This window comes from Oryx dammah, unplaced genomic scaffold, assembly GCF_014754425.2.
Source record: "Oryx dammah isolate SB20612 unplaced genomic scaffold, SCBI_Odam_1.1 HiC_scaffold_4, whole genome shotgun sequence".
NCBI lineage: Eukaryota > Metazoa > Chordata > Mammalia > Artiodactyla > Bovidae > Oryx > Oryx dammah.
The window spans coordinates 32,617,527-32,640,563 of record NW_024070188.1 but is presented as its reverse complement, the minus strand read 5'-3'; the positions used below and the strand labels follow the sequence as shown (position 1 = coordinate 32,640,563).

Below are 23,037 nucleotides of genomic sequence, written 5' to 3'. Positions count from 1 at the left end.
GACTGGAACAATGTACATGAGGCAGTGATCAAAATCATCCCAAAGAAAAAGTAATTTAAGGCGAAATGGTTGTCTGAAGAGTCTTTACCAATAGCTGAGGAAAGAAGAGAAGTGAAAAGCTAGGAAGAAAGGGAAAGGTATACCAAACTGAATACAGAGTTCCAGAGTATAGCAAGAAGAGGTAAGAAGGCCTTCTTAAAGGAACAATGCTGAGAAATAGAGGAAAACAATAGAATGGATAAGACTTGAGATCTCTTCAAGAAAAATGGGGAAAGGGAACATTTCATGCAAGAATGAAGAATGGGCAGGATAAAGGACAGAAACAGTAAGGACCTAACAGAAGCAGAAGAGATGAAGAAGAGATGGCAAGAATACACAGAAGAACTGTACAAAAAAGGTCTTAATGATCTGGGTAACCACAATGCTGTGGTCACTCATCTAGAGGCAGACATCCTGGGATGTGAAGACAAGTGGGCCTTAGGAAGCATTATTATAAACAAAGCTAGTGGAGGTGATGGAATTCCAGATAAGCTATTTCAAATCCTAAAAGATGATGCTGTTAAAGTGCTGTACTCCGTGTGTCAGCAAATTTGGAAAACTCAGCAGTGGTCACAGGACTGGAAAATGTCAGTTTTCACTGCAATGCCAAAGAATGTTCAAACTACTGTACAACTGCATTTGTTTCGCATGCTAGTAAGGTAACGTTCAATTTCAAGCTAGGCTTCAGCAGTATATGAACTGAGAACTTAAAGATGTATAGGCTGGATTTAGAAAAGGTAGAGGAACCAGAGATCAAATTGCCAACATCTGCTGGATCATAGAGAAAGCAAGGTAATTCCAGAAAAACATCTTATTTCTGCTTCATTGACTACACTAAAGCCTTTGACTTTGTGGATCACACTATGGAAAATTCTTAAAAAGATGGGAATATCAAACCACCCTACCTGTCTCCTGAGAAACCTGTATGAGGGTAAAGAAGCAACAGAACCAGACATGGAACAACAGACTGGTTCAAAATTGGGAAAGGCATAAGACAAGGCTGTATACTGTCACCCTGCTTATTTAACATCTATGCAGAGTACATCATTTGATATGTTGGGCTGGATGAATCACAGGCTGGAATCAAGATTGCAGGGAAAAATATCAACAATCTCAGATATGCAGATGATACCATTCTAATGGTAGAAAGTGAAGAGGAACTAAAAAGCTTTCTGATGAGGGTGAAAGAGGAGAGCAAAAAACCTGGCTTAAACTCAATATTCAGAAAACTAAGATCATGGCATCTGGTTCCATCACTTCATGGCAAACAGAAGGGGAAAAAGTGGAAGCAATGATAGATTTTCTTGCGCTCCAAAATCACTGCAGATGTTGACTGAAGCCATTAAATTAAAAGACACTTGCTCCCTGGAAGAAAAGCCATGACAAACCTCATATTAAAAAGCAGAGATGTCACTTGGGACGACAAAGGTCCATAGAGTCAAAGCTATGGTTTTTCCAGTGGTCATGTATGGATGTGAGAGTTGGACCATAAAGAAGGCTGAGTGCCCAAGACTTGATGCCTTTGAATTGCAGTGCTGGAGAATATTCTTGAGAGTCCCTTGGACTGCAAGGAGATGAAACCAGTCAGTCCTAAAGGAAATCAATCCTGAACATTCACTGGAAAGACTGATGCTAAAGCTGATGCTCCAATACTTTGGTCACCTGATGAGAAAAGCCAACTCACTGGAAAAGATCCTGATGCTGGGTAAGACCAAAGGCAAAAGGAAAAGAGGGTAGCAGAGGATGAGATAGATGGCATCACTGACTCAATGGACATGAATTTGAGCAAACTCCAGGACATAGTGAAGGACTGGGAAGCCCAGCGCAGTCCAGGGGGTCGCAAGAGTCAGAACTGAAGTAGTTTAAAATCATAATGCTATTATGTCACAAGGACAAAAATGATCATACTGTACTCTTCAACTGACCAAACCACTTCCTTCCAGCAAGAGGATGAAAACATCCTTATCTTGATTTACCTCTAACAAAACAGATGCATCTATATGAAATCATGTCAAAAATTACTTATTTCTTAATTATAACAAAATCAATCTTTCTTCCAAATCTTTTATCTGTAAAAAAAAGTAATGTAAATCTATAATTTATGTGTCATCAAAGCAAGAATACAGTATTCAATTATAAATTCTACAAAGCTTTACAGCTCTTAGCCAGTTCAAAATCTTTTCATGCATTCTTAAGATTTTCCCTAAAATGAGATTAAAAAGTAAATTTCAGAGCATTTCTTTATAATATCATCCTCTTTAATTTGAAAAGAGCTTATATGCTTTAAAAAATATTTTTAATGGAGCTTCTTTCCCTCTCTAAAGTTTTACATTTTATTCTATAAAATATGTGTGCATGCTCAGTCCTGTTCGACTCTTTGTGACTCATGCACTGCAGTCCTCCAGGCTCCTCTGTCCATGGAATTTTCCAGGCAAGAATACTGGAGTGGGTTGCCATTTGCTACTCCAGGGGATCTTACCAACCCAGGGATCCAACCCACATCTGTGTCTCCAGCACTGGCAGGTGGATTCTCTACCACTGAGCCTCCTGGGAAGCCCCATAAAATATATAATCAATATATAGTATTAATTCTAAACTTAAAAATAGAATCTTAAAACCTATGTGGACTGGAATATGTCTACATGGACATAAGTTCTGAAGACCTTTTAATGAGTTTATGCAAAAGTTAACCACTTTGAGACAACACAAAGGCCATTTTCATTTGCTGATACCTGACAAAGCATTTTAGAATTTGTTCAACTTATGGAAAGATATACAGTTAAAAGCAAAATCAATAATCCCTACACCCTGTAGTAACTTACATCTCAGAGCCCTTAAATCAAATTCAACTTAAGATAAAAGAATATGCTCATCCACTAAGATCTGAACAGGTCCCAGAAATACATTATGACAATAGGTAATATTAACACAACTATCAACACAGATTTTTAGAGGTGGAATTCTGTCTGAAGGCTAGGAAATGGACTAATTTTTCAAGATTCCTTCTTGCCCTAATTGAAGGATTTAAAATATATACAATGAATTGGAAAACAATGCTAAACATTCCCTTTGTGTATAATCCTCACAGGTAACTATAATGGACCAAATATAAAGGAAACTTACTCACTAATACAATCAACCACAAGTCAACATGGCTTTTTACACTCGTCCTCCTATACTATATCTGCAAAATCTCACCCTGTGAAACCCATCACCACCATGAAGTCAGGCCACCTATAAATCTGAAAATACAGTTCTTCAAAGGCCATCTGACTATGAGCAATTCTCCCTTACTTTACCACACCTGCTTTAGGTTGTAAACCATATGGAGTGTATTATACTAACTACTCTTCAGTAACTTCAGTAGGCAATTCTAAATTTTCAATGTACCCTGTAATGCACATGTTTTGAACCAAGGTTTTCTGAGTAATTTTTGCTTCTTCACTGGCTCAAGGCACATAAAATTAGCTTTTGTAGATAATTCCTAATCTGAATTTAGTTTTTTTACTACACAAGCTACTAGGCAACAGATACAGTTTACTCTTAGGAAATGATATGCCACTCATTTGTTTCAGCAGAGTGTTTAATATTAAAGCAGGTGCTTTTCTGTTGAGTAAGAGCTACCAGCAGGACTCTAACAGGCAATAGTTGCTTACTAGGGCCTGTCAAGACTAGAAGATTTTAGATGATTTTTTCCCCCACCCAGAATACTTCTTAAATTTAGTAATACTGACTTGCAGAAAGTAAAAAGTAATGAAAAGGAATAATCCTGAAAACACTGAATTAGTTTTCAGATGATAAAAGACAAAAGAATAATAATGAACACTGGTGTTCAGAAGAAGTGCCTGGAAAGAAAAAAATATTCATGTATCTCTTTTATCCAACTCTTACTAAACATATGACAATGTCAACTTTGAGCTCACTGCCTTAAAGAAGTGCAATATTTTGCGAACTGAGGTCGTACATAAAGCATCTTAGTATGTAGGAGCCAACATCCTGAACCCATGTTAAGAAAAAAGTGTTTGCAAAGACAGAAATCCAGATTCCACTAAGAATTTTCCCAACAAAAACATTAGACTCAGAATGTGTACAAAATAATAAACATAAACTATTTATCTTTGTAGATGCTGGTAGTGTTTTTTTGTTTTCAGTTGGTTTTTTATTTTAGTTAGCAAATAAATAATATTCTATTATCCATAATGTTAAATGTGGGAAAAAACTGAAAGCAACCAGGATATGAAATTACAAAAGGCAGAAAGTCAATCTAAAATCTTAAGTTAACAATCTTTAAATAAGATAGCAGTCTCCTAATGAGAAAGAAAACTATTAGCAATTTTAAAAGCCAAATGTTTATACATAGGCATAACAGTAAAGTACTGCCATAAAACAAATGCATGATTTTAGAAATCAAAAGTAAGAAAGAAAACAGCTGTGATTCTAGTACTTATATAGTACTTATATGCCAAGGGAGTAGAAAAATATGATAACCCAAGTTGAACTATTTAACCAAAGTTGGAGTTTACTCTCTTTATGGTCTAATTCCAAAACTTGAGGCTTAATGGTGAAAACATGAAAATTGTAAAAAAAAAAATGAAACAGTTGTTTGATAAAACTGACAACAGAATAAACATTATAAACTTAAATTATCTGTTAATATTTAAAATTTAAAGCATACAGCTAATAAATATGAATCAAAAATAAAATTGAAATCCAAATTACATTAAACTTATTTAAAAGCACTACTTTCTGTTCCCTTTATCCACACAGAATATACTAATCAGAAGTGCACATGATGCAGAAAATGTTTTAAGATTTTGCTTTATGTTTCCAATTATGAACAGCGAAAAGCTTTTCATGAATTCAAAGTTTACAAAAAAAAAACACATGCAACTTAAAGTCCTTGACACTTAATTTACCGTCTTGTGACCATTCTGGCAGGCCACATGCAGCGCTGTCTGCCCCATCGCATCCTCAACATCGACATCACTGACGTGTTGGACAAGGTCATGGAGTAGTTCTGTCCGCCCATTCACAGCCAGCCAGTGTATCTGTACAGCCATTTAGTTACTTAACATTTATGCAGGAGTATTTCACATAAAAACAGCAAATAAATAATGCAATTATTTCTCAACTGTGAGCACTACATGCATACCAAAGATTAAAATTTAAATTTAAGCCAGTATAATTTTTTCCTATATTTTAAATGGGGGAAAATATGTATCAGGATATAGGTTACACAGTCATGTATTTCAAACTCAAGCATTTCAATGTTCAAAGTAATTAAAAATTCTAAACTGAGGATCACTAATACTCTGCTTCTTAGATGACCATGGACTGTATGTATAGCTTATCTCTAGAGAAGAGGTACTAAACGTTTTCCCTTCCCCAGAAACAAACATAAGTTTAAAAGTAATCAACACAGTAGGGGTCATATTCTTTATTTCCTATATTTTACATATAATGCATAAAACATACATAAATAACATACATTGGGAGGATTAAAAATATAAAACCCCTAGAAGTCTACAACTCAAAGATAATGCTATAACTTTGGTCTATGCTGTCCACGCATTTTTCATCTGCCTTTTTTCCATTAAAAAAAATATATCATGCAACTTGTTTTAAAATGATAGCTTTGAACCCAAGCACCAGCTCCTACTTCTTCCCAAATCACTGAAATGACAATAAAGGGTACTTTTTCTTAAACAACAGATCTATTAAGATAATGGAGGAGGAAATGCCAACCCACTCCAGTATTCCTGCTGGGAAAATCCCATGGACAGAGCAGCCTCCCAGACAACAGTCCAGGGGGTTGCAAAGAGTCGGACACTACTGAGCAACTGAATATGCACATTAAGATAAAGAACAGGACAGAACACAATAGCAACACATTTTGGAAGCTTTTGTCTGCTTTGTCAGAACAGAAAGATGACCCTTAAGCCAGTAAAAGAGAACACTAAGAAGGAAAATTGAGATCACAGAACTCCCCAAAAGCTCAAGAATAGGTAGCAAGCACCCTGCAGTGTCTCTTGGTTACATATAACTTTTATATGAACTAGGAAACCAAAAGATCTGTGTGACTCGCTTTACTGCAGTATTCATTTTATTAACATGGTCAGGAATAGAACCTGCAGTATCTCCGAGGTATGTATATAAATAAAAACCCCAAACAAGAGAAAAGCAAAGGCATCTACAGGATGATGGTGAAGAGATATTCCAAATAACACTGTACAGCAAGCCAAGAAATCAATCAGCAGTCTCCGTAACAGACTCCCTCAAAACTATTCAAGATGAAAGGTAGTGAACATATGTTATGAGGATATTTACAAAGTTCAGGGAAACTCTAGTAAAGAACTGACAATACACATTTAGAAAACAAATTCTGAGCTGCAATGAAGAGAGAAACAGAAAAGACATATGGATTGAAAAGGAAAAGCTATAATTATCTTAATTTGCAGATGATATGATTATCTATGTGGAAAATCCTAAGGAGTCTACCAGATACTCCTAAATTAATCAAGTGAGTTCAGCAAGGTCACAAGATATGTGATCAACACATAAAAAGCAATTGTATCTCTACGTACTATCAAAGAACATGCAGAAATCAAAATTAAAAATAATGTTACTTACAATTGCTACAAAGAAAATAAAATATCTAGCTATACACTTAAACCTTGCACAAGATCTGTACGCTGAGCAACATAAAATTCTAATGAAAGAAATCAAAGACTTAAATAAATGGAGAGACATAATGTGTTTACAGATTGGAAGACTCAACATAGTAAAGATGTCAATTCTCCCTAAACTGATCTATAGGCTTAATGCAATTCCAATTTAAAAAATCTCAGCAGGGTTTTTCATCATAGACAAGTTTATTCTAAAATTTATACGGATGGGTGAAAGAACCAAAGTAGCTAACATAATTTTGACAAAAATGAAGTGGGAGGAATTACTCTACCTGATATTAAGGCTATATAGCTAGAGTAATCAAGACACTGTGATAATGGCAAATGCACACAGATAGTAGAACAGAACTGAGGACCCTGAAATAACCCCATACAGGTAGGCCTAAAACATTTTTGAGAGAGATACAAAGCTAATTTCACACAGCAAGTATGTAGTCTTTACAACAAATAATGCAAGAGTAACTGGAATCCATAGGTAAAAAAATGAGCCTTGACTTAAGCATCACAGACAAATATTAGCTCAAAACAGATCATAGGCTTAGATATAAAATGTAAAATTATAAAACTTTTTGAAAAAGGTAAGAGAAAATCTTCAGGCTCCACAGCAAGGTAAAGCGTTCCTAAACTAGACACCAAAAACACAATCCATAAATGTAAAAACTGATATACTGAACTTCATCAAAATTTAAAACTTTCATACTACAAAAGATCCAGTTAAGAGTTTTAAAAGGCAAAGTAAAGATGGGGAGAAAATATTTGCAAGTCACATACCTGACAAAGGTTTGGTATCTCCAAAATACAAAGAATTCTAACAACTTAATTAAGAAAAAAAAAAAAAAACAACAGAAAAAGGGCAAATGACTTAAACTCATTTCACAAAATAAGATATATAGATGGCAAATAAACACGTGAAAAGCTGTTCAACACTGGTAATTAGGTAAATGCAAATTAAAACCACAATGAGATATCACTACATACATACCTATCAAGATGACTAAAATAAAATACAGTTACAACACCAAATGCTGGCGAGAATGACAGAAAACTAATCATTTATTTGGTGCAGGTGGGAGTACGAAATGATACAGTGAGCCTGGAAAAGCTTTCCAGTGCATTTTAAAACTAAACATGAAACTACCATACAACCTAGCAACTGTATTCCTGGGCATTTTACTCCCTAAAACATGAAACCTTCATGTTCACACAAAAACCTGTACACTATGTTCATGGCAGTTTTATTCACAATAGGCCCAAACGGGAAACAACCCAGATGTCTTTCAACAGGTGAATGGTTAAACAATCAGTGGTATATCTACACCAATTAGTCAGCAATGTAGAGAAATGAATTATTAATACACACAACCAAGATTCATCCCCATGGAATATGATGAGCACACAAAAGCCCATTCCTAGTATGATTCCATTTATATTACACTCTTGAAATGACAATATTTTAGAAATGAAGAACAAATTACTGATTGTCAGGGTTAGGCATGGGATGAAGGAAAGGAAAGGTGTGGTTATAAAAGAAAATAAACATCTTTTTGGAGCTGGAAATACTAAGAATATTGACTGCGGTGGTGGACACATAGACCAATAAAGGTAGTAAATCTGTCTAAAACTTAACATACATACATAAACAGGTAAAAGTGGATACAAGTTAAACTAGAGAAATCTGAATAACATAAATTATATCACTGTCAATATCCTGGTCATAACATTATATTATGGTTTTATAAAAGGCTACCATTGAGGAAAACTGCGCAAAATATACAGAGGATTTCTTTGTATTATTTCTTACAACTGCATATGAATCTACAAGTATCTCATTTTTGAAAATACAATTATTAATCACATGAGAAACAAAATGCTGTGAGAGAAAGAAAAGCAACTATAGGGACTTCCCTGGCAGTCCAATGGTTAAGCCTCTGCACTCCCAGGGCAGGGGACATGGGTATGATGCCTGGTCATGGGACTAAGAACCCACATGCGACAAAACACAGCGTTCTCCCCACCCCCAAAAAGCAACTGTAGTAAACTTTTTGGCCTAACTATGAACAGTTTTTATTTAGCCAAAAAATTAAAACAGTGAAAAATGACCTAACAAAAATTACAGTTCTACTGGATGGGTGTGAGGGAAATGTGCTTGTACATGATGGGATAAGAGGAGGTGAGGCTAAAAAAGAAACACTTAACTTCATATTCCAGAAAGTCAATAGGTGATGCCTAAAACTAAAAAGTCAAAAAGCAGTAATACTAGCATGTTGTTTAGAATTAGGGAAACAAAATTTTTAAATCTATTAAAATAATTGAGAAAAGTTGACTGTGGAGTGAGAAATTTGGAAGCTGAGGAGGAAGGTCAAAAGAATGTTACTAAAGACCTAGATGTGAAACCAGACACTATAAAACTCCTAGAGGAAAACAAAGGCAGAACACTCTCTGACATAAATCACAGCAACATCTTTTTGATCTACCTCCCAGAATAATGGAAATAAAAAATAAATAAATGGTGCCTACTTAAACTCAAAAGCTTTTGCACAGCAAAGGAAACAAAAAATACAAATGAAAAGACAGCCAACAAGTTGGGAGAAAATATTTGCAAATATTTGTGACTGATAAGGGATTAGTCTCCAAAATTTACACACAGCTTATGACATTGAACAGCATCAAAACAAAAAACCCACTCAAAAAATACACAGAAGACCTAAATAGACATTTCTCCAATGAAGACATACAGATGGCCAATAATCACATGAAAAGATGTTCAACACTGCTAATTATTAGAGAATTGCAAATCAAAACTACAACTATCATCAAAAAAAATCACAAACAATAAATGCTGGAGAGGGTATGGAGAGAAAGGAACCCACCTACATTGTTAGCAGGAATATAAATTGGTACAGCCACTATGGAGAAGAGTATGGAGGTTCCTTTAAAAACTAAAAATAGAGCTACCATATGACCCTGCAATCCCACTCCTGGGCATATATCCAGAGAAAAACATGATCTGAAAGGATACATGCATCCCAATGTTCACTGCAGCACTGTTTAGAACAGCTAAGAGAAGAAGCAACCTAAATGTCCACTGACAGAGGAATGGATAAAGATGTGGTAAATATATACAATGGACTATTACTCAGCCATTAAAATGAATGAAATAATGCCACTTATAGCAACATGGATGGGCCTAGAGACTGTCATACTGAGTGAAGTAAGTCAGATAAAGAAATGTCATATGACATCCCTTTATATATGAAACCTAGGAAAGAAATGATACAAATGAACTTATTTACAAAACAGAAAGAGACTCAGACTTATAAAATGAACTTATGGTTGCCAGGGGAAGGGATACTTAGGGGGTTTGAGATGGTCATGTATACATGCTATATTTAAAATGGATAACCAACAAGGGCTTACCATATAGCACTTGGGACTCTGCTCAATGTTATGTGGCAGCATGGGTGGGAGGGAGGTTTAGGGAAGAAAGGGTGCATGTATATATAGCCAAGTTCCTTTGCTGTTCACCTCAAACTGTCACAGCATTGTTAATCGTCCATGTGTGTATGTATGCTCAGTTGCTCAGTCATTTTTAACTTTTTGCAGCCCCATGGACTGTAGTCTACCAGGCTCCTCTGTCCATAGAATCTTTCAGGCACACTGGAGTGGGTTACCATTTCCTACTCTAGGGGATCTTCCTGACCCAGGGATTAAACCCGCATCTCCTGCATCACTTGCACTGGCAGGTGGATTCTTTACCACTGCGCCACCTGGGAAGCCCTGTTAATTGGCTACACCCCAATATAAAATAAAAAGTTCAAAAGAAAAAAAGAGAATGTTTATTTTTTTTCAGGCTAAGAGTGTCATAAAGTAGATGTATATTTATTTGACATAAAATGCCATACAATTCACAGGCCTTACAATTCATCTATTTAAAGCATACAGCTTACTGGGTTTTAGTATATTCAGAGTTGTGCAATCATCACTACAGTCAATTTTAGAACATTTTCATTTCCCCTAAAGAAGCCCTGTACCCATTAGCACACCCATTTCCTGAGATGGATACAGAAGATACATGTCTCACTCTGACTCTGCCACCTGGGTGAAGAAACTCATCCACTGCCTTCAGTTTTTCTCACTGATATTCTTCTGCTTTTTTCCCATAGGACTCTTAGAGGCAATGAATTTTGACAGTAGTTGGGAGACGGTATAGGCAACATAACCAAACAAACATCACATCATTCTTATTGCCTCACTTTTATAATTTTGCTGAGTTTAGAACAAACCAAGTCTAAATATTTCACCCTTAACATCAATATGTATAAATTAGCTGAGAAGTATACCTGAAATCATTCTGTATCTTCTCAATTACTACAAAGAAATAACTGCAGAAATATTTGTACACTTTGCATTACTATTACTTTTGATATTATTTTCTGAAATTATTTCTAAAATCTCAGACAAAAACTCTTAGCACTTACTGCAGTAAGACCTTCATTATTACAGATGTTGACATCAGCACTGTATTCTAATAATTTACTCATGCATTTCTTTTGCCTGAAAAGAAAAAGAGACAGTAAAGACAACTGTTACTAGAAAAATAAACAAATGAAAATTATTTTACTGAAATATTAACTATGCTCAATATTAACTGATAGCAAATAACCTGTATCTGCAATATTTAAATAAATACTTCAATAAATAAATGTAGCATATGAAACAAAATTGTTTCTATGACTCAAAGATAATAGGATTTTAAAAAGGCAAAATGCAGTTTTAATGCCACTGGGACAAATTCATCACTGAAAATGGTATGAAATTTCTAGTGTTGACAGAGTATTTGAAATAGTAATCTTGATTAAAAATGTAAGACATTCATAAGCCTAATGGAAGGGGAATGGATAGAGTAAAATGATGTCTCAATGAATGCTATATCCTATATTCTTGATTGTATAATATTTAAAATACTAAGATGAGTTGTAAAAACTAACAAATTAATAAAATGGCTATCTATTCATACCCTTACCCACTTATTTTTTTTCAGCTTTTTTACTGTAGTAAAATACACATAACATAAATTTATCATCTTAACCATTTTTAAGTGTACAGTTCAGTGATATTAGGGTTCCCTGGTGGCTCAGACAGTAAAGGATCTGCCTGCAATGCAGGAGGCCTGGGTTCAATCCCTGGGTCAGGAAGATCCCCTGGAGAAAGGAATGACTACCCACTCCAGTATTCTTGCCTGGAGAAGTCCATGGACAGAGAAGCTTGGCAAGCCACAGTCCATGGGGTCGCAAAGAGTCAGACACGACTGAGTGACTAACATCTGATCACTTGGTGAGCAATATTCAGTATATTCATATTGTTGTGCAACCACCATCCCCATCCTTCTTAAGAACGCTTTTCAGCTTTCTGAAACTGCATCCATTAAACAGTAACTCCCCATTCCCTCTCCTGCTAGTCCCTAGCAACCATTATTCTACATTTTATCTCTACAATTTGCCCTTATCTAAATGTCTCACAGAAGTAGAATCATACAGTTTGTCTTTTTGTGACTGGCTTATTTCACTTAGGACAATCTCCTCCAGGCTCATCCATGTTGCAGCATACAACATGGATACAGAAATTCCTACCTTTTAAGCGGCTTCGCAGGTGGTGCTAGTAGTAAAGAACCTGCCTGCCAATGCAGGGGACGTAAGAAACGCGGGTTCAATCCTTGGGTTGGGAAGATCCCCTGGAGAAGGGCATGGCAACCCACTCCAGTATTCTTGCCTGGAGAATCTGATGGATAGAGGGGCCTGGTAGGCTACAATCCACAGGGTCGCTCAGAGTCGAACCCAGCTGAAGCGACTTAGCATTCACTTAGGCTGAATAATATTCCACTCGTGTATATACCACATTTAGTTTACCCATTCATGTGCAATAGGTTGCAGATAGGTTCCTTTATTTTAGCTGTTGTGAATAATACTGCTATGAATTCAAGTATACAAATATTTCTGCAAGACTCTGCATGAAATTGTGGGGGTATATACCCAGAAGGGGACCTGCTGGATCATAGTATAATTCTATTTTTATTTTTGAGGAAGCAATGAACTAGTTTCCAGAGCATCTGTACCATTTCCCTTTCCCACCAACAGAGCACAAGGGGTCCAATTTCTCCACACCCTCATCAACACTTATCATGGTTTTTTTTTTGATAGCCATACTAATGAATCTGAGTTGGTGTCTCATGGTAGTTTTAACTGGCATTTCCCTGATTAGGGATATTAAGCATCTTTTCTTGATCTGGACACCTGTATATCTTACTTGGAGACATATCTACAAAAGTATGTTGCTGCCTTTTGAACTGCCTACCCATGTCATTTTGCTCACAATGTTTGCTCCTAGTCTGATCCATTCTTCCTCACTCTTCAGTGTTTATCTCAATTTCTCCTTCATTAATAATTAAATGAAAACTCATGCTTTGGAAACAAAGTGATATACACACACATTATATGTATACACACATAATGTATATATGTGTGTATATATATGTAAAATATACAATTTATGTATATGCTTAACTATGCTCAGTAATGAATTAAGAAAATATGATTTAATCTGTGCCATGAAAAAGTTTATGATCTAGGCAAGTAAATGATTATATACATACATAAAAAAATTAAAAATGGGGTATACATAATAGCATATTATGTATAATGTTATACAACATAGTATATATAGTATTAATGTGAATACTCAGATATTGTGATTTACAGCAAGAATATATATTTGTATATTTGGTCTTAATCCACACTTCTTGGCTCACAGTTCTAAACTCTAAACAATTAAAAGCAATGGGCCTCTTTTCCTGAAGAGAGGTGAAGGTGGCTTTTGGGTGCCACCCAACGGTGGGGGCTGGTTGCCAGGAGAATCAACCAGAAATTAGAGGGCACTTTCAGTCCCACTCCTATTTCCAGGGAGGGGATAGCAACCAGAGGTTGAATGAGCTGCTAACAGCCAATGATTTAAGTCAATAATGACTATATAATGATGTCTACATAGACTCAAAAGGACAATTTTCTGTCCCTTTCAGGAAGAGCTTCCATGGAGGGAACCAAAATGCTTCTACCTGCGACCATGCCCAAATCTCTTTGTGCAGGACCTCACCCAGTATAGCTATCTCTTCATTTGGTTACTGACTCATATCTTTTAATACTCTCTTATGAAAAAAACAAAAACGGTACTCTAGTGAGTAAACAAACACATTTTCCTGAGTTCAGTGAGCCCTTCTAGCAAATTAATCAAGCCCAAGAAAGGGATCACAGCAAACTCTGATTTTTAGCCAGTTGGTCAAAAGTACTAGTTACAACCTGGACTCTTGACAAGAATCCTGAGTTGGAAGGGAATGGCAGAACCTCCAATCTGTAGCCAGTCAGTCAGAAAACTACTTGAAACTGACCTGGCAACTGGTGTCTGAAGTGAAGGGTGGTCTATAGGACTGAGCCCTTGACCAACAGAATCTGCTCCTACCTGAACGTACATCAGAGTGTCAGAATTGATCTGACTTTTAGGAAACTGCTGTCATTTGAGACTTGCTTGTTGGTTTGATGAAGCCTACAACTGGCCCGCCAACATACACACACACATACACACACTGGAATTGGGTCCAGGAACCCTTTGCAAATAAGCTATACATATATAATAATATATGGTATACAGAGAATATACATAATACATGTAATATAATAACTATTTACTCTGATAATAAATTTCTTCATCCCCTATCAATTTCTTTTATCAACTCAGTACTAAGCATAGCTAACTAATTAGTAATTATTCAATCTTATAATAGCTATCAGTTCAGTCTCTCAGTCGTGTCTGATCTGTAACCCCATGGACTGCAGCACACCAGGCTTCCCTGTCCATCACCAACTCCTGGAGCTTGATCAAACTCATGTAAATCAAGCCGGCGATGCCATTCAACCATCCTCTGTATATATAATAGTTATAATTGTTATTAACTGAATAAACCTTTTAAAAGAAAACAAATTATTTTTCTTGCTAATGACTCTTTCATTCTAAAATGAAGTTAAATTCAACTAAAATCAGCATTTTAATCAAAGAAATGGAAGAAAATAAAGCTCTAAGTAAACTTAAAAGTTCAAACGTTTACAAAGCTTCTTCATTGAATACAGTTATGAAAACCTTAGGAAATAAATCTTCATTACTGTGAGGAAACAGACCACAAAATCCTATTAAAATTAATATTACATTGTTTAAATTATGCTTCTGTGTGTGTGTGATGGCACCCATAATGTGGGACTTCTAAAATCTATTCAGAAGCCTGATGTGGACCATTGGCCTACTGTCAAAATAAACACTTAGGTAGGACTGTGCCAGGGAAAGGGTTCCAAATAAGTGTTTAGGGCAGAGGTTTGTTGAAGAGAAGCAGCAAAACATAATGCTCCCCCTCCCAAAAATGAACTGCAAAAGGTACAGGGCACTATGAGAGAAATATATCCTTTTTCTTACTTAACAGTCATCACTGCTATTTTCCATAACCTTGAGTAAATCAAAAAGACCCATTAAGTGCTCACCTCTTTTGCTTATAATGGAGCTAAAATATTAACTAATACATGAGCTCTACCTTTTATGAGCTCACAATCTAGCTCAAAAAAAATAGTGAAAAATGTTTCAAATCTGACCAATATGCAACCTAAAGATACACAATAATTTTTAAGTCTTCTCTTTTATTTATTTATTATTTTTTTTTATTTTACTTTACAATTCTGTATTGGTTTTGCCATACATTGACATGAACGCATGTACACACGTGGTGGATTCATGTCAATGTAAGTCTTCTCTTTTAAAATTCTCATATAATCATGAGCAATGCTGGATCCTTCTGTACAGGAAGCAACTTTCCTGCCTGGATACCGCAACAATTGTAAGTTTATGGTAACCCAAAGGACAGCGGGACCAGTCATCCAAGTGCTGTGAGGCAACCTAAGGGGTCTTCCACTAGAAAGGAAGGCAATTTAGTACTAACGTACATAGCACTGATGGCTGAAGACAGAAACTCTAAAGCTGGCCTAGAGAAATATTCTACGTTTCTGACAATGACAGATGAGGGAACAAAACAAAAAATCCCACAAATCAGATGGACCGGCCAAAGGAGCAGAATTCACCTATGACTTCTGCTTCAGTCTAGACAAATTTGAACTTGTAGAGAAATCACACCAAAAAACGTCTTCTGAAACCATCAAAAGCTACAGGAACAAGTAGCTTTTAAGTTGAACAAGGTGTCCCTAAGCTGTACAAGGCACCCATTTAGTAAATAAAAAACAAAATAGTTATGTACTGAATATCAAAAGTAATCTTTATAGGAATGAAATGCATCCAAGTTAGATGCTATGTAAGGGTTCTGGACTCTTCTCATTCCTTTTCTCTTGACTAATTTGCCATATGAATTATGAAATAATATGTCATATGTTTTCATCTTTAAAATGTAATGGTCTCCAAATGGAATGTCTCACCAAAAAAAAAAAAAAAGATAAATATTTGAGGTGATGGATGAGAGAAATCCCTTCACAATGTATAGATAAAATCATGATGTACACTATATTTATAATTTTATTTACCAATTACACTTCAACAAAGCCTGGGGGGGAGGGGGGAAGCGATGGTCTCCTAAATGACTAAGTCCCCTACTACAGCAGGAGTAGACGTTTTATCCCTGCTGTGCACCAATCTGTTCTTCCATTTACAGTTGTTGAGACAATTTTTTACATGTAACTTCTAAAAAGAGCTTTGTCACTAACCTACCAACACATGGGATAATGGATCTTGACCTGAGATCAGGGCAGCAAAGGAGCCAGTGATTTACTCTTGTTGTTGTTGTTGTTCAGTCACTCAGTCGTGTCCGATTCTTTTCAACTCCAATACTCTGTACTTATTCTGTTTACTCTAACCTAGGCTTTGACACCCTACAACATACCTAATGTGGCTGATTATTATAAAAAGCAATTGTTTAACCAGCACTTTGTCTTTTACAACATGGACAACTAAACTGGTTCACATGCTAAATCAGGAAATGGGACAGACCAGACAGGGTCAAAGACTATGCCTCTCCCATGTCCAACCTAGATATCACTATTGTTCTTATTTTACTGGTTCTCCTTTAATCCTTATCTGAAAAAATTTGGTCTCACATTGATGAAGTTGACAATTTTAGCCCCATACCTATCTCACTTAGGCAGCCACCTTAACTACGCAGAATTTCAGTTCGAAACAGACAAGAAAAATACTTTCCAGAGTAATCAAAAGAATAAACACATAGAAATATTTTTCAAAGAGAAGTTTTCTGAAAGTTTCTCAAGCCGTGAATCAAAAACTACTTATTTTCATTGTAAACATAATTCCAACCATTTTGGTCTGGTCCTCAGTCCAAGAGAATTTTAAGAAGTGAAAAATATTGTAGAGGCAGATACATATGTGACTGTGAAATTCTCAACAAAAAAGGAGAAATCCATAAAAAGTACAGCAGGGTTTAAAATAACACACAATGAGTTAGTACACTCATTCACAAACAATTATAAACTAGGTACAATATATTTACTCTCTTTAATTGCATTAATAAAATTAACCAAACAATTTGGAAAATAAGTCATGGAGTTGGACGTGGCAAAAGACTAGCAGGAAAAAGGACACTGAAACAAAGAGGCGAAAATTATGCTTTTCAAAAAATGTCATTATAAGTAAAAATAAACTCTGACAAACATATATTTAAGAAGAAAAATATTACTGAACTACTTAATAAATTATTGATATTATTATAGTTATTTAAAAGGATAATATAATAATCCAAGACCCTTTTCCCAAGGCAAATATTGGGGGGGAAAAAATTACCAAATGAAGGCAGAGTGCTTTCCTATGTCACAGCTGATAATCCAACTTAAGCTACTCAAGAAAAAATATTTACCCATTTCTAGCTGCCAAATGAAGAGGTGTACAGCCCGAAATATCTTGATAGTTAGGATTTGCTCCTTTCTTTAAAAGCAGAACCAAGCATTCCACTGATCCACAACTAAAACAATATTAAAAACAGTTCAGATGTATTTAACATACAGCCATAGTTGACAAAGCTTAATTAAAAAACAAAAAGCTCTATTAAACACATTATTTAGGGGGTCCATACTGACCAACAATTTAACTCCTATCACAAAGAGTAAATAACCTCTACTTTCAAGATGGCACATTCTACTACAAAATCTATGAAGTATTTGAGAAATTCATATGAAACAAAATAAAGCAGTATGAGCACACAGAAGAAAACATATAATACTCTCAACTTTTGGCCTTCCAGAAGCCAAATTTATATTGAAAAATCAATTTTATGTAGGGAGAGTTAGCATTACCTAAATCTTAAAAGGTGATGTCAACAAACTGATTAGTTACACACTGGAACATTATGAATAAAAATCATTCTCACACCTAAGAAAAAAGTATAAAGCCAATAGCTTCACATTCAATTAGCATATAAAATCTTACATTGGTGGTATAAAAGTAAAATGTTGATGAATGTACCCTCTTAAGTATATCCAGGAAAGATAAATCCCATGCCTAATCTCCTCTAATCTGATCTAGACAAGCAAAAACATCAGATATGACTAGAGTCCAATCCCAAAATTAAAAAACTATCTAGAGAAATGATGCAAGCATAGCACACTATGGCCTCAATAAGACAAAGAACCACTCAGCTAGCTACCTGTTCTCATCTCTCTCCATAACTACTATGGAATCACATTGCTTCAAAGCTTACTGATCATTACTTTAGACCAGAGCTTAATCCAAAATATTTAGTCTTACTTTGCTGCAATGTGAAGCAAGCTTCTTTTCACACGTCCAAATGCATAATTGACATCAAACTTTGAATTTGATAGTAGTTCAGAAACAGACCTATGCAAAAAGAAGAATGTTTTTTTAAAAAAAGTTTTTAAAAACATAATAACCCAAGTTAATAGCTCTTTAGTGTTACCCTTAGCAATTACTCAAAAGGTTTTGTCTCACATCAGCCAAAAAACAAGGCACTACTCTCTACGCAGAGCACGGCAGCCAGCGCAGCATCATCCAAAATTCAACTGCCCTCACCTATAAACTGGTGCTGAAGGGTTCCCCATCTGCCACTCTGACTATGTCACCTGCTCTGAGGACACCTAAGTTGGCTTCAGCTCCCACTAGATTCTTGAGAAACAAAGAGTAGGGCTGGCTGCTCCCTTTGCACAAAGTTGAGCCTATCTGTATTAATTTTGGCCAAATAAGAAAAATCAGACAAACATATTTTAATATCAGACAGGAATTTCAAAGCAAAAAAAAATCATTTATATTTTAAACTTGTTTCAAAATACAGTGTCTCCTTCTCCTCATAATACCAAACTACCTAATGGCTAACCATAGCAGAGTTGTCTGTTACAAGTTACACCTCATCACACAGCCAGACAACTGTATCTCACACAAGCCCTATAAAAGTGTCAATACTACATTAATAAAAAGAATATTTAAGGAAAAGAACTTCAAAATTGTAGAATATTAAGGAATAAGTTGTCCATCAGGCCTCAATTTCTGCTACAAAGGTCAGTAGTAACCTCTAACAGAAACCATATTTTTTTCACTGTCAGTAACCAAGCAAATAATTATTTTAATTTCTGTCTATTCATTTAGAAAATCTCTACAAAATCTCTTCACAACACTAAATCAACTATACTTCAAGAAAATATGTAAATTTTTTAAAAAATTAAAGAAAATCTCTAACCATAGATTATTATAGTTAATAAAGAACTTGGAGATTCCTGTTTCTTATTTCACAGACAGAAAATTATAACAGAGTTAAATAACTTGCCCCAGGTCATTATGTCCAAACTCTGTGTCCATGTTTATATACACAACATTTAGGTAAACTCATATTCTTAAAAAATATAAATTTCTGAAATATGCACTCACCTGTGTTGATCAGCCATTACCATTGGCATTAATGTATAAACAGCAGTTTCATTATCTAAGTATTTAAAAAAAAACAGAAAAAAGGAATTAATTTATCTCCTGTTTTTTCCAAAAGGTGATACTTATGATGATTTTAAAGTTTTTTTGACTCTAAATAAAACCCTAGAAGAGGTGGAAGATAATTATGAACAGTGCAAAACACCAGAAGTATTACACATACTATTAGCAAAAATGTAGAATGTTTCATCATACCTACTAGTATTTTGGAGGAATTGTAAGTATATATAGATATCAAAGATATACATGCTAAACTAAATTTAAAACATTAAATATACATAATAGTTGCTTCATGTCAATACTGTAACAAAAGAAACTTTAGAAGTTTTTATAAAACAGCATTAAAGTCTAACTTTTACTTATTACTTAATTTACATTTTCATTTTTTATAGAATTCACAGAAATGACTCAAAAGAAGTTAAAGTCAGTAATACCTATGATCTCATGTGATACTTATATAAATTTCAGCTAGTGTTTCCATTTACTTTTATATTACTAGTGGCCATTCCTCAATTCAGTGCATTTTAGAGCTTCATGTTTTTTAATAAGTTAATTACAATGAATAACCCTGATACATCCCATTTAGTCCTTAAAAAGTTAATAGCGGTGCTAAAATTAATGAGTTAAAGTTTGAGAAAAAGAGTATTTGCATATCAAAACATCTCCCCCAAATACTAACTACAAAGGAAAAATAGTGAATTTACAGTGGAGAACGCAGCAGATATCACCTTAATCAACTCACAAAGGGTAACATCACCAGAAATAATATATATCGATATTTCACAGTGCTTGAGTTTCCACTGAGAAGAACATAGCACTTTCACAGTATCCTTGCCAAAAATCTTTAATTTACTCATGGGAAAAATTAGACAAATCCAAATTAAGGAGAATTCCACAAAATACCTCATCAGTCCTCTTAAAAATGTCTCAAGACCATGAAAGATGAGAAAAAATTAGAATTATCACAGTTCAAGGGAGGCTAAGGAAACATGACAACTAAATGCAATGTCATATTCTGGATTGGATCCCAAAATAGAAAAAAAGGCATTAGCAGGAAAACTCCTGACATTCTAATAAACATTTGTAATGTCTCTAATAAATGTCTTAAATGCTAATAGCAATACACCAATATTAACTCCTTAGTTTTGATTCTTGTACTTTGGTTGTATAAGATGTGAACATGAGACGAAACTGGCCGAAGGGTATACAAGAACTGAGTAGTATTTATGCAACTTTTCTTTAAGTCTAAAATTACTTAAAAATGGAAAGTTATAAAAAAGAAGGAAAAGTTATTAAAAGATTCCTAAGAGATGAGTCAGCCAAATGTAATTAAGGTGTGGACTATGACTGGATGTTGATTCAAACAAACCAACTGTAAGATAATATTTTTGAGAGGAGAAAACTGAATATGATGAACTGGGTATCTGATGAGAATTAAAAATTACTGTTGTGTTGGCTCTATTAATGTTATTGTGATTATGCTTGAAAAAATATTTAGAAATATATCTTGAAGTATTTATAGAACAGAAGTAACCATTTATGCACATTTTTATTCATTATTTTAACTATTTTTGAGTATGGACATGAAGAACAATTTAATCCCGGGAAACTTCACAAGTCCAGTGTGCAAATGCAACACTTCTTTCACTATAAAAATAAAGTTAATAACCAAGGAATCCTATTAATAACTAACAGCCAACATGTTTTAAACCATTATCTTCAAGGCACTGTTCTAAACACTTCACATACAAATACATCATCTCTTTTATCCTCACGGGCACTTTATGAAGTAGGTACTAGTATTATCCCCATTTTGCAAATTAGAAAATTGAAGCACTAGTTAAGCAATAAGTATGTGATGGTGGCATTAAGTGGCTAAACTGGAATTCAAAGCTGGCTGATTCCAAAGCCCCCATTATAAAAATTTTACAGTGTACACAGTAGACACTACATATAAATAACCAAAAGGTCTACAATACAGTACTTATTCTTGACATGTACAACACAGTCTGTTTTACTCTCTTCTATTTCGATTTTTTCAAAATGTTAACTGCAATGACTAAATCATTCTCATTACTTATCAGGGAATCACCAACAGGAGTTGAAAAAACACTGGACTAAGCCTCCCTCAGCATGGCAAGCTCTTTCTCTCTTATAAAACACTTGCCCCCCAAAATCAAGACAATTTCAATTAAGCCATTCCATAATAAAGGAATAAACAGGAAATACCATTATTTGTAAATTTAAACTTATATAACAAGATAGTACACAATTTTAAGTGAACATCATAAGTTCACATGGGTTTATTTACAGTGTTTATTTAGATAAAATTTATAGATAGATCTTAAGTCACACCTAACCTTATTTAAAAAATATAGCTTACATACACTAAAAGGTATGAAGACACAAATATAACCACAACTCTGATGCTAGAAGGAGACTCTCCAGCAAATGCTAAGAAAATACTGAATAAAATTTGCTGTCAGGTGATTCCTTCTCCACACTCATGAAGAAATCTTGAGAATTAGGTATATAATGAAAGTTCAGAGAGGTAAGATTAAACTTTCTCTCACTTAAGAGTGGTAAGACTAAACTTTCTCTCACTTTATTAGATACATTGGCCATTTTTATTAATAGTTTCAGAAAACTATTTAAAGGAAAACCTCAAAGACCAGAAAGCTCAGATTCACTATGCTATATTCAATTTCTCCTCAAACCATAAAATGGACGAGGATTTTTTTTGATTGGTAATTGCACTCACCTCACATGCTAATAAAGTAATGCTCAAAATTCTCCTTCAGCAATACGTGAACCATGAACTTCCAGATGTTCAAGCTGGTTTTAGGAAAGGCAGAGGAACCAGAGATCAAATTGCCAACATCCGATGGATCGTGGAAGAAGCAAGAGAGTTCCAGAAAAACATCTATTTCTGCTTTATTGACTATGCCAAAGCCTTTGACTGTGTGGATCACAATAAACTGTGGAAAATTCTGAAAGAGACAGGAATACCAGACCACCTGACCTGCCTCCTGAGAAACCTATATGCAGGTCAGGAAGCAACAGTTAGAACTGGACATGGAACAACAGACTGGTTCCAAATAGGAAAAGGAGTACATCAAGGCTGTATATTGTCACCCTGCTTATTTAACTTATATGCAGAGTACATCATGAGAAATGCTGGGCTGGAAGAAACACAAGCTGGAATCAAGATTGCCAGGAGAAATATCAATCACCTCAGATATGCAGATGACACCACCCTTATGGCAGAAAGTGAAGA

General features: G+C 35.0%; 1 protein-coding gene across 4 annotated transcripts in view; it reads right to left on the bottom strand.

Moving 5' to 3' along the window:
* HACE1 (HECT domain and ankyrin repeat containing E3 ubiquitin protein ligase 1) overlaps positions 1-19,753 on the bottom strand; it is a 101,480-nt gene extending 81,727 nt beyond the window's left edge. For 2 of the 4 annotated variants that reach the window (XM_040239114.1, XM_040239116.1), the window contains exons 1-5: positions 19,704-19,753; positions 18,573-18,662; positions 17,686-17,790; positions 11,204-11,279; positions 4,956-5,087 (exon numbers count right to left, since the gene is read on the bottom strand). In XM_040239114.1, coding sequence (XP_040095048.1) covers positions 4,956-5,087; positions 11,204-11,279; positions 17,686-17,790; positions 18,573-18,662; positions 19,704-19,732 — 432 coding nt within the window. In that variant the 5' untranslated portion in view covers positions 19,733-19,753. Of the gene's footprint in view, positions 1-4,955; positions 5,088-11,203; positions 11,280-17,685; positions 17,791-18,572; positions 18,663-18,854; positions 18,987-19,703 lie in introns of those variants that run through there. The other 2 variants (XM_040239115.1, XM_040239117.1) reach the window with 2 other exon arrangements.
* Between the last annotated feature and the right edge of the window lie 3,284 nt (positions 19,754-23,037).